Source organism: Coregonus clupeaformis, chromosome 19, assembly GCF_020615455.1.
Source record: "Coregonus clupeaformis isolate EN_2021a chromosome 19, ASM2061545v1, whole genome shotgun sequence".
NCBI classification, from domain to species: domain Eukaryota; kingdom Metazoa; phylum Chordata; class Actinopteri; order Salmoniformes; family Salmonidae; genus Coregonus; species Coregonus clupeaformis.
This window is the reverse complement of record NC_059210.1, coordinates 7,257,418-7,273,568: the sequence shown is the minus strand read 5'-3', so window position 1 is coordinate 7,273,568 and position 16,151 is coordinate 7,257,418. Positions and strand designations below refer to the sequence as shown.

The 16,151-nt window shown below is 41.9% G+C and overlaps 1 protein-coding gene across 5 annotated transcripts in view; it reads right to left on the bottom strand.

Annotated features, from left to right (window-relative positions):
• Positions 1–4,464: 4,464 nt before the first annotated feature.
• LOC121531563 (COP9 signalosome complex subunit 2) overlaps positions 4,465–16,151 on the bottom strand; it is a 12,551-nt gene continuing 864 nt past the window's right edge. For 2 of the 5 annotated variants that reach the window (XM_041836824.2, XM_041836827.2), the window contains exons 3-13: positions 16,067–16,144; positions 12,665–12,790; positions 12,364–12,453; positions 11,430–11,564; positions 8,915–9,089; positions 6,512–6,690; positions 6,106–6,158; positions 5,872–5,969; positions 5,619–5,701; positions 5,454–5,512; positions 4,465–5,344 (exon numbers count right to left, since the gene is read on the bottom strand). In XM_041836824.2, the coding sequence (XP_041692758.1) occupies positions 5,200–5,344; positions 5,454–5,512; positions 5,619–5,701; positions 5,872–5,969; positions 6,106–6,158; positions 6,512–6,690; positions 8,915–9,089; positions 11,430–11,564; positions 12,364–12,453; positions 12,665–12,790; positions 16,067–16,144 (1,221 nt within the window). In that variant the 3' untranslated portion in view covers positions 4,465–5,199. The remainder of the gene's footprint in view (positions 5,345–5,453; positions 5,513–5,618; positions 5,702–5,871; positions 5,970–6,105; positions 6,159–6,511; positions 6,691–8,914; positions 9,090–11,429; positions 11,565–12,363; positions 12,454–12,664; positions 12,791–16,066; positions 16,145–16,151) is intronic. The other 3 variants (XM_041836828.2, XM_041836829.2, XM_041836826.2) reach the window with 2 other exon arrangements.

Below are 16,151 nucleotides of genomic sequence, written 5' to 3'. Positions count from 1 at the left end.
TTGATGCTATGGACTGGCCCGCCCGTTCCCCAGACCTGATTCCAATTGAGCACATCTGGGACATCATGTCTCGCTCCATCCACCAACGCCACGTTGCACCACAGACTGTCCAGGAGTTGGCGGATGCTTTAGTCCAGGTCTGGGAGGAGATCCCTCAGGAGACCATCCGCCACCTCATCAGGAGCATGCCCAGGCGTTGTAGGGAGGTCATACAGGCACGTGGAGGCCACACACACTACTGAGCCTCATTTTGACTTGTTTTAAGGACATTACATCAAAGTTGGATCAGCCTGTAGTGTGGTTTTCCACTTTAATTTTGAGGGTGACTCCAAATCCAGACCTCCATGGGTTGATAAATTTGATTTCCATTGATATTTTTTGTGTGATTTTGTTGTCAGCACCATTCAACTATGTAAAGAAAAAAGTATTGAATAAGATGATTTCATTCATTCAGATCTAGGATGTGTTGTTTAAGTGTTCCCTTTATTTTTTTGAGCAATGTATTTATTCACACATCACGGTATGCGCTTGCAAGTGTTGCATTTATTCTCAAAAGAAGTTACATGTTACAGTATCAGCACATGTAGCTCAGTTGGTAGAGCATGGCGCTTGCAACGCCAGGGTTGTGGGTTCGATTCCCACGGGGGGGCCAGTATGAAAAATGAAAAATAACTAACTGTAAGTCGCTCTGGATAAGAGCGTCTGCTAAATGACTAAAATGTAAATGTGAAAATGTTGACCTGCTCAGTATCAGAACATGTTGACCTGCTCAGTATCAGAACATGATGACCTGCTCAGTATCAGAACATGATGACCTGCTCAGTATCAGAACATGATGACCTGGTCAGTATCAGAACATGATGACCTGCTCAGTATCAGAACATGATGACCTGGTCAGTATCAGAACATGTTGACCTGCTCAGTATCAGAACATGATGACCTGCTCAGTATCAGAACATGATGACCTGCTCAGTATCAGAACATGATGACCTGGTCAGTATCAGAACATGTTGACCTGCTCAGTATCAGAACATGATGACCTGCTCAGTATCAGAACATGATGACCTGCTCAGTATCAGAACATGTTGACCTGCTCAGTATCAGAACATGATGACCTGGTCAGTATCAGAACATGTTGACCTGCTCAGTATCAGAACATGATGACCTGCTCAGTATCAGAACATGATGACCTGCTCAGTATCAGAACATGTTGACCTGCTCAGTATCAGAACATGATGACCTGGTCAGTATCAGAACATGTTGACCTGCTCAGTATCAGAACATGATGACCTGGTCAGTATCAGAACATGTTGACCTGCTCAGTATCAGAACATGATGACCTGGTCAGTATCAGAACATGATGACCTGCTCAGTATCAGAACATGATGACCTGCTCAGTATCAGAACATGTTGACCTGCTCAGTATCAGAACATGATGACCTGGTCAGTATCAGAACATGTTGACCTGCTCAGTATCAGAACATGATGACCTGGTCAGTATCAGAACATGTTGACCTGCTCAGTATCAGAACATGATGACCTGGTCAGTATCAGAACATGATGACCTGCTCAGTATCAGAACATGATGACCTGCTCAGTATCAGAACATGTTGACCTGCTCAGTATCAGAACATGATGACCTGCTTAGTATCAGAACATGATGACCTGCTCAGTATCAGAACATGATGACCTGGTCAGTATCAGAACATGATGACCTGCTCAGTATCAGAACATGATGACCTGGTCAGTATCAGAACATGTTGACCTGCTCAGTATCAGAACATGATGACCTGCTCAGTATCAGAACATGATGACCTGCTCAGTATCAGAACATGATGACCTGGTCAGTATCAGAACATGTTAACCTGCTCAGTATCAGAACATGATGACCTGGTCAGTATCAGAACATGATGACCTGCTCAGTATCAGAACATGATGACCTGGTCAGTATCAGAACATGTTGACCTGCTCAGTATCAGAACATGATGACCTGCTCAGTATCAGAACTTGATGACCTGCTCAGTATCAGAACTTGATGACCTGCTCAGTATCAGAACATGATGACCTGGTCAGTATCAGAACATGTTGACCTGCTCAGTATCAGAACATGTTGACCTGCACAGTATCAGAACATGATGACCTGCTCAGTATCAGAACATGTTGACCTGCTCAGTATCAGAACATGATGACCTGGTCAGTATCAGAACATGATGACCTGCTCAGTTTCAGAACATGATGACCTGGTCAGTATCAGAACATGATGGCCTGGTCAGTATCAGAACATGATGACCTGGTCAGTATCAGAACATGATGACCTGGTCAGTATCAGAACATGATGACCTGGTCAGTATCAGAACATGATGACCTGCTCAGTATCAGAACATGATGACCTGGTCAGTATCAGAACATGATGACCTGCTCAGTATCAGAACATGATGACCTGCTCTCATGAGAACTTGGAAATGATGAAGACAGGTTTATTCATCAACCAGCAGTACCCCTTCATTGGTGCCAGTCCAGATGGACTTGTCAGTTGCAAATTGCTGTGGAATGGGCTGTGTGGAAATCAAATGTCCTTTCTGCCAGAGGAAGGATGCTTTCAAACCAGGGGACGAGCATGGAGGAGTGAAATATTTAGTCATGGGGCAAGGCAAAGCAGAGATGGCAATTGCACACAAAATACATTTCAGTTCACCCATACTACAATGAAACCTATTATAAAAGTATAGTATGTTTCTGCATGAGACTTCCAATTACCCTCTCAACGTGTATTCTTGAATTTGCGATTTTAAGTTTCTTCTCCAACTCAACCTCAACTAGTTGCTTCTTTCCTCGTCTAAAGGCAGGTATCAACCAATGTTTTTGTGGGCATTGCATATACTCACTTCTTAATCCCCACTATGCCTATCAAAGTAGTGTAGTGGATGTAGCCTATACTCTTATCAATGAATAAGGCTGATGGAACAGATCAGAATGTTTAGCTTAAAATGTTGATTATCTATTATTTATTCTCATTTTAAGCTCAGCAGTGTGCACAGGCGGTAGGCCTATACGCGCAAATGTTCCAAAATGCGATTTGTGGGAAAACACCACTCTAAAATGCGCATTGCACATATGAGCAGTTTAATGGACAGAGATGGAAATATCCTTTAGAAATGTAGAACGAGGGGAGATCAAAAGATGCAACAACTATCATGGGTTGCTAATATGACTAGGATAATGCCTAAGTTGCTAGACAATGAAAGATAGTTGATTTGAAAACCAATAGAACAAGAGCGCTCATATGAGGTCTTTATAAAATAATTGCCTCCACGTTTCTATGATGGGATTTTGGCTATAGGCTACTTTGAAGCAAGGTAAGACATGCCTCGTAATATGAAGTAAAACATCCAGGTTTCAAACAATTAAGGGACAGGAAAAAATATAGCAACGCTAATGATAGGACCTAACCGTCTTCTGGTAGATGGAAAGGCTTTCCCCCAAAAAAACTTCTCAATTAGATGTTAACTAGCAACAAAGTAGCCTATTCCTACCTGGCAGAATGATATCATGATTATTTGCATCAATCCAGCGGCCATTTGTTTTACAGACTCCATCTCATATGCGCTACAAGAAACGCCTCTAACCAAACAACAGTGCTAGGTCATGACCAGTTGAATTAAAGGGTAACTACACTAAAAAAATCTAAATTTCTTAAGAATTTCCCAGATCTCAAAAGTGATCTCCTGATGTGGTTTAAGCATGGTTGTGGACTTAGAACATCCAATGTTTGTTGTTACTATAAAAAAAAAAAAGTGACTCGAGAACAAAAACCTGAAAAATCAGAAATCTGTGAATTTCTGACACAGTTGACAGCCTCATTAATCTGTTTCAATAGTATGACTACTAATAGCCTACTGGCACAGTACAGCTTGGGTTGGCCTGACTGTAAAATACCAATATGGGATCATTTTAGGTCATTCAGTGGACAAAACATTAAGAACACCTTCCTAATATTGAGTTACAAGGTGTCGAAATCGTTCCACAGGGATGCTGGTCCATGTTGACTCCAAACCGGTGCGCCTGGCACCTACTACCATACCCCGTTCAAAGGCACTTCAATATTTTGTCTTGCCCATTCACCCTCTGAATGGCACACATACACAATCCATGTCTCAATGCTTAAAAATCCTTCTTTAACCTGTCTCCTCCCCTTCATCTACACTGATTGAAGTGGATTTAACAAGTGTCATCAATAAGGGATCATATCTTTCACCTGGTCAGTCTATGTCATTGAAAGAGCAGGTGTCCTTAACCCAGTGTATGTCACTGTTTGTCAAATCATATTTTTCCTTTGCCGGGCAGACGGGTTTGGGATATTTTTCGCAAAACTAGGGTATACCCACTTCATTACTGTATGATACTTACAGATCAGTCACCGGATGGCTCCACACGATTTGTAAAAAAAAAAAAAAAAAACTGAAGCAACAATTACCTTTTATTTCAGTAACAAAACAAAAGCTAAAATGTGTCTAACAGTGTCACAACAATGTACCATATGAAATCTGGTGCTCCATTTATGAAAGACTGTACAGGGAGCACTGGACATTTTGCAGAAACGGTCATGCTGATTTTGACATGAAACGGTCATGCTGATTTTGACTGCTCAACATTATTAATGCTTCAATACATTTGGGTATTCACATTTCCCTAGAAGGGGGCAATACAGTGGTAGAGCAAACATGTTTCACTATAGGAAATGTACATAAGGGGGATTTTACAGTCTTCTCTCTGTACAATGAATGGCCAGTTTAGTGTTTTAATGGTAATGAAGTCTACTGGTTTTGGGACACTATGGACTGGTTTCCTGGACACAGATTAAGCCTAGTCCGACTCCAGAAAAAAAAAACACTCATTGAGCATATTCTTAGTCCAGGACTATTGATCTGTGCCCGGTAAACTGGCCCTAGGCAGAGAAACACAAGCTGGGCAACTGGCACCTCTGACTTCTACCTTAAATTATCAGTCACATAACAAGAAGTGACTGTACGTTTGATATTGGAAGCTGTGGGAGATCATCAATCTGTTATTGCCATCTTGAGAATGTAGTCTACTGCTACTGTAAATGAGATGAATTGGGTTAACTCGCTCCTCATGTTGAAATTACCCCCCCACGCCCGCAACATCGAATTAGTAACTTTTCGGGTTACACTACTCTGATTAGGCCAGTTTGCTGACGATGGCCTGGTTGAGAGTGTTCAGCTGATTAGTCCATTTATCTAAAGCCATGTATTGGGCTCCGTTCCTCTTCTGGTGAACCAGCTCCAACAGTTGGTTGACTTGGTCGATACGGCCGTTGATCGTGCTGACAGGTATCAGAAGAAAAAGTTAAATAGAAGGTCAATGATGGTAAATGCGTAAAACTGTGGTGCATTTAAAGCTCTACAATAATCATGTACCAAGATGCAATTTACCCGTCTAGAATGCACTGAACTAGAAGGCTTTCCACATCGCAGACGTCAATGTTCAATTCCTGAAGGAGACAAAAAAATATATATTATAAACTTCAAATTTAGATACAATATATACTTTTTCACAAAAAACAATATGCTACAGATAGATCTTTGTAGTGATCTTACCTTTGAAATAAAAGGTATGTGTATTCTCGTGTAAGGCTTGATTAATTTGATGAGCACTTGTGTTCTTATGTTTCGTAATAACTCTGAAAAGACAAAAATCAAGAAAATCTATGATTAAATATAAGGAACTTTCAGTAACTCTTTACCTGCCTCCAGGTATAAGGATGTATAACTTGTTAAAAGCATGTTACTACTTACTAATTAAGTAACATTAACCAAATACATCAAGCTGAGAGTGACGTCCAAACCACACCTTCTATATGTTCCCTTATGAATGGATCATCCATTATGTTACTGTGATTGGTCTTCAGGATCTTCTCAAACTCTGTGATGTCGTTGTTCTGGTAGGAACTAGGGTGGGGAATGAAACATTGGTTTGCGTTCAATAATCAAACAGTGTGTAGACAAACTGTGTGTAGACAAATGGCCAAAGCAAAACTCTTCCCAGAAAGGTTAGATTGTAATAGCCAATGAGATGCAGTCTTACCTGACCAAGTTTGTCATTGCAAGGATGTCTGGATCATTTTTATAGGGTTTGGCCTAGGAGGAGCAAATATCAGCATTAGTAACGACACTAACATTATGACAGATGCACCAATACACCATGTTCACTAAAATAGGAAACCTGCTGGAGTAATTGACTTTAGTAGCAGGTTATTATATTGTGATTGGGTCCTTAATACAACATGTTTAGGCCTTTTTATTTATTTCATTTCTTTATGTTTAGGACATCTTTACAAAAGCCAACTCTAAAAAAGTCAGGACCATAGAGATGAATCAGTAAAGACCCATCTCCATTGAAAAAGTTTTATTCCAGGACTAGTTTAAAAATCTGGGTCTGGGAAGCCATCCCATAGAGATGAATCTCTCATCACTAAAGAGTCCCTCCATACCTCCTGGGAGTCGAAGGGGTTGATTCCAGACTTCATCAGCATGTTGGCCAGCACCAGGTACTTCAGACAGGTGGTGCGTCGAGGACTTCCTGATTCATCGTAGTTCTTAAACGCCTCGAAGAAGTCTGTGTGAGCCTTCTCAAACTCCCCTTCTCGCAAATGCATTTTCCCTCCACACTCTGGAGAAGACAACAGACCAGACAACGTGGTCCTGACAAAGGATCCTCTCTACACGCCTCCTACTTAAAGCCCATTGGAGGACTAGGTCAGAGAGGAGAGACCTTGGATCTTCTCCTCCAATGCGTTTTGAGAAAGAGGCGAGGAGAGACTGTACGTTTGAGAGTAAGAAAAAGACCCTTGAGAAAGAGCCCATGAATGTGTCTGGGTTGTAAAGTTAAGCAGTTAAGGCGTAGGTAGAGATGCGGTTGTAAAGTGAAGCAGTTAAGGCGTAGTTAGAGATGTGGTTGTAAAGTGAAGCAGTTAAGGCGTAGGTAGAGATGTGGTTGTAAAGTGAAGCAGTTAAGGCGTAGGTAGAGATGTGGTTGTAAAGTGAAGCAGTTAAGGCGTATGTAGAGATGTGGTTGTAAAGTGAAGCAGTTAAGGCGTAGGTAGAGATGTGGTTGTAAAGTGAAGCAGTTAAGGCGTAGGTAGAGATGTGGTTGTAAAGTGAAGCAGTTAAGACGTAGGTAGAGATGTGGTTGTAAAGTGAAGCAGTTAAGGCGTAGGTAGAGATGCGGTTGTAAAGTGAAGCAGTTAAGGCGTAGGTAGAGATGTGGTTGTAAAGTTAAACAGTTAAGGCGTAGGTAGAGATGCGGTTGTAAAGTTAAACAGTTAAGGCGTAGGTAGAGATGTGGTTGTAAAGTTAAGCAGTTAAGGCGTAGGTAGAGATGTGGTTGTAAAGTTAAGCAGTTAAGGCGTAGGTAGAGATGCGGTTGTAAAGTGAAGCAGTTAAGGCGTAGGTAGAGATGTGGTTGTAAAGTTAAGCAGTTAAGGCGTAGGTAGAGATGTGGTTGTAAAGTTAAGCAGTTAAGACGTAGGTAGAGATGTGGTTGTAAAGTTAAGCAGTTAAGACGTAGGTAGAGATGTGGTTGTAAAGTTAAGCAGTTAAGACGTAGGTAGAGATGTGGTTGTAAAGTTAAGCAGTTAAGGCGTAGGTAGAGATGTGGTTGTAAAGTGAAGCAGTTAAGGCGTAGGTAGAGATGTGGTTGTAAAGTTAAGCAGTTAAGGCGTAGGTAGAGATGTGGTTGTAAAGTTAAGCAGTTAAGGCGTAGGTAGAGATGTGGTTGCTCCTGTAAGTCGCTCTGGATAAGAGCGTCTGCTAAATGACTAAAATGTAATGTAAAATGTTGTAAAGTTAAACAGTTAAGGCGTAGGTAGAGATGTGGTTGTAAAGTGAAGCAGTTAAGGCGTAGGTAGAGATGTGGTTGTAAAGTTAAACAGTTAAGGCGTAGGTAGAGATGTGGTTGTAAAGTGAAACAGTTAAGGCGTAGGTAGAGATGTGGTTGTAAAGTTAAGCAGTTAAGGCGTAGGTAGAGATGTGGTTGTAAAGTGAAGCAGTTAAGGCGTAGGTAGAGATGTGGTTGTAAAGTTAAGCAGTTAAGGTGTAGGTAGAGATGTGGTTGTAAAGTTAAGCAGTTAAGACGTAGGTAGAGATGCGGTTGTAAAGTTAAGCAGTTAAGGCGTAGGTAGAGATGTGGTTGTAAAGTTAAGCAGTTAAGGCGTAGGTAGAGATGCGGTTGTAAAGTGAAACAGTTAAGACGTAGGTAGAGATGTGGTTGTAAAGTTAAGCAGTTAAGGCGTAGGTAGAGATGTGGATGTAAAGTTAAGCAGTTAAGGTGTAGGTAGAGATGTGGTTGTAAAGTTAAGCAGTTAAGGCGTAGGTAGAGATGCGGTTGTAAAGTTAAGCAGTTAAGGCGTAGGTAGAGATGTGGTTGTAAAGTGAAGCAGTTAAGGCGTAGGTAGAGATGTGGTTGTAAAGTTAAGCAGTTAAGGCGTAGGTAGAGATGTGGTTGTAAAGTTAAACAGTTAAGGCGTAGGTAGAGATGTGGTTGTAAAGTGAAACAGTTAAGGCGTAAGTAGAGATGTGGTTGTAAAGTTAAGCAGTTAAGGCGTAGGTAGAGATGTGGTTGTAAAGTTAAGCAGTTAAGACGTAGGTAGAGATGTGGTTGTAAAGTTAAGCAGTTAAGGCGTAGGTAGAGATGCGGTTGTAAAGTGAAGCAGTTAAGGCGTAGGTAGAGATGTGGTTGTAAAGTTAAGCAGTTAAGACGTAGGTAGAGATGTGGTTGTAAAGTTAAGCAGTTAAGGCGTAGGTAGAGATGCGGTTGTAAAGTGAAGCAGTTAAGGCGTAGGTAGAGATGTGGTTGTAAAGTGAAACAGTTAAGGCGTAGGTAGAGATGTGTCTACCTCTGATGACTCCCATGATGAGTGGGTGAGGGATGGCGGACTTGATGTGTAGAGACTGTTCGTATAGAGTCTTCAGCTTCTTGTTGTTCTTCTGGGCCGTGTACATCTGGATCTCCAGAGCATAGATCTCTAAGAGCTGGGTGCCTTTCTTCAGGTCATCCTCACCGTCATCCGTCTGTATAGTACACCAAGACAAAGCATGGGACCAATACTAATCATCCGTCTATACACCAAAACAGAACATGGGACCAATACTAATCATCCGTCTATACACCAAGACAGAACATGGAACCAATACTAATCATCCGTCTATACACCAAAACAGAACATGGGACCAATACTAATCATCCGTCTATACACCAAGACAGAACATGGGACCAATACTAATCATCCGTCTATACACCAAAACAGAACATGGGACCAATACTAATCATCCGTCTATACACCAAAACAGAACATGGGACCAATACTAATCATCCGTCTATACACCAAGACAAAGCATGGGACCAATACTAATCATCCGTCTATACACCAAGACAGAACATGGGACCAATACTAATCATCCGTCTATACACCAAGACAGAACATGGGACCAATACTAATCATCCGTCTATACACCAAGACAGAACATGGAACCAATACTAATCATCCGTCTATACACCAAAACAGAACATTGGACCAATACTAATCATCCGTCTATACACCAAAACAGAACATGGAACCAATACTAATCATCCGTCTATACACCAAGACAAAGCATGGGACCAATACTAATCATCCGTCTATACACCAAGACAAAGCATGGGACCAATACTAATCATCCGTCTATACACCAAGACAAAGCATGGGACCAATACTAATCATCCGTCTATACACCAAGACAGAACATGGAACAAATACTAATCATCCGTCTATACACCAAGACAAAGCATGGGACCAATACTAATCATCCGTCTATACACCAAAACAGAACATGGGACCAATACTAATCATCCGTCTATACACCAAGACAGAACATGGGACCAATACTAATCATCCGTCTATACACCAAAACAGAACATGGAACAAATACTAATCATCCGTCTATACACCAAAACAGAACATGGGACCAATACTAATCATCCGTCTATACACCAAGACAAAGCATGGGACCAATACTAATCATCCGTCTATACACCAAGACAAAGCATGGGACCAATACTAATCATCCGTCTATACACCAAGACAGAACATGGAACCAATACTAATCATCCGTCTATACACCAAGACAAAGCATGGGACCAATACTAATCATCTGTCTATACACCAAGACAAAGCATGGGACCAATACTAATCATCCGTCTATACACCAAGACAGAACATGGAACCAATACTAATCATCCGTCTATACACCAAGACAGAACATGGAACCAATACTAATCATCCGTCTATACACCAAGACAAAGCAGGGACCAATACTAATCATCCGTCTATACACCAAAACAGAACATGGAACCAATACTAATCATCCGTCTATACACCAAAACAGAACATGGAACCAATACTAATCATCCGTCTATACACCAAAACAGAACATGGAACCAATACTAATCATCCGTCTATACACCAAGACAAAGCATGGGACCAATACTAATCATCCGTCTATACACCAAGACAGAACATGGAACCAATACTAATCATCCGTCTATACACCAAGACAGAACATGGAACCAATACTAATCATCCGTCTATACACCAAAACAGAACATGGAACCAATACTAATCATCCGTCTATACACCAAAACAGAACATGGAACCAATACTAATCATCCGTCTATACACCAAGACAAAGCATGGGACCAATACTAATCATCCGTCTATACACCAAGACAGAACATGGAACCAATACTAATCATCCGTCTATACACCAAGACAGAACATGGAACCAATACTAATCATCCGTCTATACACCAAGACAGAACATGGGACCAATACTAATCATCCGTCTATACACCAAAACAGAACATGGGACCAATACTAATCATCCGTCTATACACCAAGACAGAACATGGGACCAATACTAATCATCCGTCTATACACCAAAACAGAACATGGGACCAATACTAATCATCCGTCTATACACCAAAACAGAACATGGGACCAATACTAATCATCCGTCTATACACCAAAACAGAACATGGGACCAATACTAATCATCCGTCTATACACCAAAACAGAACATGGAACAAATACTTGAGAGATACATTCACACAGACACTTGAGGATGAACAGGGCATTCTAGATTTCCACAATGATTCCACAATCATACTAGCCCAGCCCCAGATCTGTTTGTGTTCTCTTGTCTCCTGTGGTCACGGCAACAGCCATAGGAGTTGTCCAAACAGTCCAAACAGATCTCGGACCAGGCTACAAATCATACAATATGATTCCAATGATCTATTGTCACTAAGAACACACAAGTACGTTTTTTTTTCATTATGACGTTATAATGCTGAATTAGATTTGGTGGTAAAACCTCTGTAAAGACCTCTGTGAAAACCTCTGATTGCATTGATGAGGAGTGTTTCTTCACCTGACAGGACTGGTGCAGCTGCCTCAGGATCTTCTGAAGCTTACCGTACTCTTCTCTCTCCAGGTACAACTTCCCAAGCTAAAGCACAGGACAGGGAGGAGGCGTGAGGAATGAAACTAAATGACACAAGGATCAACCTTAGTGTCTCCGTAAAACGTCTATGCCACACACACTACCGGTCAAAAGTTTGGGGGTCTCTTAGAAATGTCCTTGTTTTCCAAAGAAAAGCAACAAAAAAAATTGTTCATTAAAATAACATCAAATTGATCAGAAATACAGTGTAGACATTGTTAATGTTGTAAATGGCTATTGTAGCTGGAAACGGCTGATTTGTAATGGAATATCTACATAGGCGTACAGAGGCCCATTATCAGCAACCATCAGTCCTGTGTTCCAATGGCACGTTGTGTTTGCTAATCCAAGTTTATCATTTTAAAAGGCTAATTGATCATTAGAAAATCATTTTGCAATTATGTTAGCACAGCTGAAAACTGTTGTGCTGATTAAAGAAGCAATAAAACTGGCCTTCTTGAGACTAGTTGAGTATCTGGAGCATCAGCAATTGTGGGTTCGATTACAGGATCAAAATGGCCAGAAACAAAGAACTTTCTTCTGAAACTCGTCAGTCTATTCTTGTTCTGAGAAATGAAGGCTATTCCATGCGAGAAATTGCCAAGAAACTGAAGATCTCGTACAACGCTGTGTACTACTCCCTTCACAGAACAGCGCAAACTGGCTCTAACCAGAAGGACATTTCTAAGTGACCCCAAACTTTTGAACGGTAGTGTACATTATTGGATTGCATTTAAAAAAAAGATGATATTGTGGATGGAATCAATGACATTATATGAAACGTTTTTTTTTTAATGAAGCATACCTTAGTGTTGGTTTTAAACCAAAGCCTGTCATTTTTGGCATCCTTTAATGCATCCAACGTTGTTTCATAAAACTCTTGCAACAAGTCCATCTGAAAATGAATGAAGAAGTCAAGTAGGCCTTCTGTACAATGTGTACATTTAGGAGATTCTCCATTTAGCATGCCTATACGTCCAGCACTAGCTTTAAATCAGGGAAAAGCAGCCCTCAGAGTTTAGACACTTTTCCAAAATTCAATACAGCTCAGATCGGTGCACAGAATCAAGCATAATTGTTTGGTTCTTAAATGTTACAAACATTACCTGCTTTGACGTTGAGATATAGTCAAGGATGGAGTTGATGGATTTCTCAGAGTAGTTTCGTGTTACTGCACTCCGGATGTATGTTAACAGCTGCTTGTACCTGTTCATCATTTCAGGGAAATTTGTCTGGAGGGAAAAATAAAACAACAAAAAATGTAATTCAAATACTAATTTAGGTGGTACAGGATGGTAGCAGCTCTTTACAAAACATGAACAAATTTGATCAAATATTTAGCACAATGAAGAATATATTTTCTAAATACTCAATATATACAGTACCAGTCAAAAGTTTGGACACACCTACTCATTCAAGGGTTTTTCTTTATTTTTTTACTATTTTCTACATTGTAGAATAATAGTGAAGACATCACAACTATGAAATAACACATATGGAATCATGTAGTATCCAAAAAAGTGTTAAACAAATCAAAATATATTTTATATTTGAGATTCTTCAAAGTAGCAACCCTTTGCCTTGATGACAGCTTTGCACACTCTTGGCATTCTCTCAACCAGCTTCATGAGGAATGCTTTTCCAACAGTCTTGAAGGAGTTCCCACATATGCTGAGCACTTGTTGGCTGCTTTTCCTTCATTTTGTGGTCCAACTCATCCCAAACCATCTCAATTGGGTTGAGTTCGGGTGATTGTGGAGGCCAGGTCATCTGATGCAGCACTCCTTGGTCAAACAGCCCTTACACAGCCTGGAGGTGTGTTTTGGGTCATTGTCCTGTTGAAAAACAAATGATAGTCCCACTAAGTGCAAACCAGATGGGAGGGCGTATCGCTGCAGAATGCTGTGGTAACCATGCTGGTTAAGTGTGCCTTGAATTCTAAATAAATCACAGACAGTGTCACCAGCAAAGCACCCCCACACCATCACACCTCCTCCTCTATGCTTCACGGTGGGAACCACACATGCGGAGATCATCCGTTCACCTACGCTGCATCTCACAAAGACACGGTGGTTGGAAAAAAAATCTCACATTTGGACTCATCAGACCAAAGGACAGATTTCCACCGGTCTAATGTCCATTGCTCATGTTTCTTGGCCCAAGCAAGTCTCTTCTTATTATTGGTGTCCTTTAGTAGTGGTTTCTTTGCAGCAATTCGACCATGAAACACAAGACTTCCAGACGAGCTAAACCACTTCTATGCTCGCTTCGAGGCAAGCAACACTGAAGCATGCATGAGAGCACCAGCTGTTCCGGATGACTATGTGATCACGCTCTCCGTAGCCGATGTGAGTAAGACTTTTAAGCAGGTCAACATTCACAAGGCCGCAGGGCCAGACGGATTAACAGGACGTGTACTCCGAGCATGTGCTGACCAACTGGCAAGTGTCTTCACTGACATTTTGAACATGTCCCTGACTGAGTCTGTAATACCAACATGTTTCAAGCAGACCACCATAGTCCCCGTGCCCAAGGACTCTAAGATAACCTGCCTAAATGACTACCGACCCGTAGCACTGACGTCTGTAGCCATGAAGTGCTTTGAAAGGCTGGTCATGGCTCACATCAATAGCATTATCCCAGAAACCCTAGACCCACTCCAATTTGCATACCGCCCCAACAGATCCACAGATGATGCAATCTCTATTGCACTCCACACTGCCCTTTCCCACCTGGACAAGAGGAACACCTACGTGAGAATGCTATTCATTGACTACAGCTCAGCATTCAACACCATAGTGCCCTCAAAGCTCATCACTAAGCTAAGGATCCTGGGACTAAACACCTCCCTCTGCAACTGGATCCTGGACTTCCTGACGGGCCGCCCCCAAGTGGTAAGGGTAGGTAACAACACATCTGCCACACAGATCCTCAACACGGGGGCCCCTCAGGGGTGCGTGCTCAGTCCCCTCCTGTACTCCCTGTTCACCCATGACTGCATGGCTAGGCACGACTCCAACACCATCATTAAGTTTGCCGACGACACAACAGTGGTAGGCCTGATCACCGACAACGATGAGACAGCCTATAGGGAGGAGGTCAGAGACCTGGCCGTGTGGTGCCAGGACAACAACCTCTCCCTCAACGTGACCAAGACAAAGGAGATGATTGTGGACTACAGGAAAAAAAGAGGACTGAGCACGCCCCCATTCTCATCGACGGGGCTGTAGTGGAACAGGTTGAGAGCTTCAAGTTCCTTGGTGTCCACATCACCAACAAACTATCATGGTCCAAACACACCAAGACAGTCGTGAAGAGGGCACGACAAAGCCTATTCCCCCTCAGGAGAGTGAAAAGATTTGGCATGGGTCCTCAGATCCTCAAAAAATTATACAGCTGCACCATCGAGAGCATCCTGACTGGTTGCATCACCGCCTGGTATGGCAACTGCTTGGCCTCCGACCGCAAGGCACTACAGAGGGTAGTGCGTACGGCCCAGTACATCACTGGGGCCAAGCTTCCTGCCATCCAGGACCTCTATACCAGGAGGTGTCAGAGGAAAGCCCTCAAAATTGTCAAAGACTCCAGCCACCCTAGTCATAGACTGTTCTCTCTGCTACTGCACGGCAAGCGGTACCGGAGTGCCAAGTCTAGGTCCAAAAGACTTCTCAACAGCTTCTACCCCCAAGCCAGAAGACTCCTGAACAGCTAATCATGGCTACCCGGACTATTTGCACTGCCCCCCCCACCCCATCCTTTTACGCTTCTGCTACTCTGTTAATTATTTATGCATAGTCACTTTAACTCTGCCCACATGTACATATTACTTCAACTACCTCAACTAGCCGGTGCCCCCGCACATTGACTCTGCACCGGTACCCCCCTGTATATATAGCCTCCCTACTGTTATTTTATTTTACTTCTGCTCTTTTTTTCTCAACACTTTTTTTGTTGTTGTTTTATTTTAAAAAATAAATGCACTGTTGGTTAAGGGCTGTAAGTAAGCATTTCACTGTAATGTCTGCACCTGTTGTATTCGGCGCATGTGGCCAATAAAATTTGATTTGAAGGCCTGATTCACGCAGTCTCCCCTGAACAGTTGATGTTGAGATGTGTCTGTTACGTGAAATCTGTGAAGCATTTATTTGGGCTGCAATCTGAGGTGCAGTTAAGTCTAATGAATTTATCCTCTGCAGCAGAGGTAACTCTGGGTCTTCCATTCCTGTGGCGGTCCTCATGAGAGCCAGTTTCATCATAGCGCTTGATGGTTTTTGTGACTGCACTTGAAGAAACGTTCAAAGTTCTTGACATTTTCTGGGTTGACTGACATTCATGTCTTAAAGTAATGATGGACTGTCATTTCTCTTTGCTTATTTGAGCTCTTCTTGCCATAATATGGACTTGGTCTTTTACCAAATAGGGCTATATTCTGTAAAAATAGTTTAAAAAAAATAAAAATAAAATGGAATGAGTCCAAACTTTTGACTGGTAACGTGTCTGCTGCTTACCAGTTTAAAGTTAATCTTAATCATCTGTTTCAAGGCTTTGAACCCCCATTCTCCTTTCTCACCCTCCAGCTCCAAGACCTGGGGT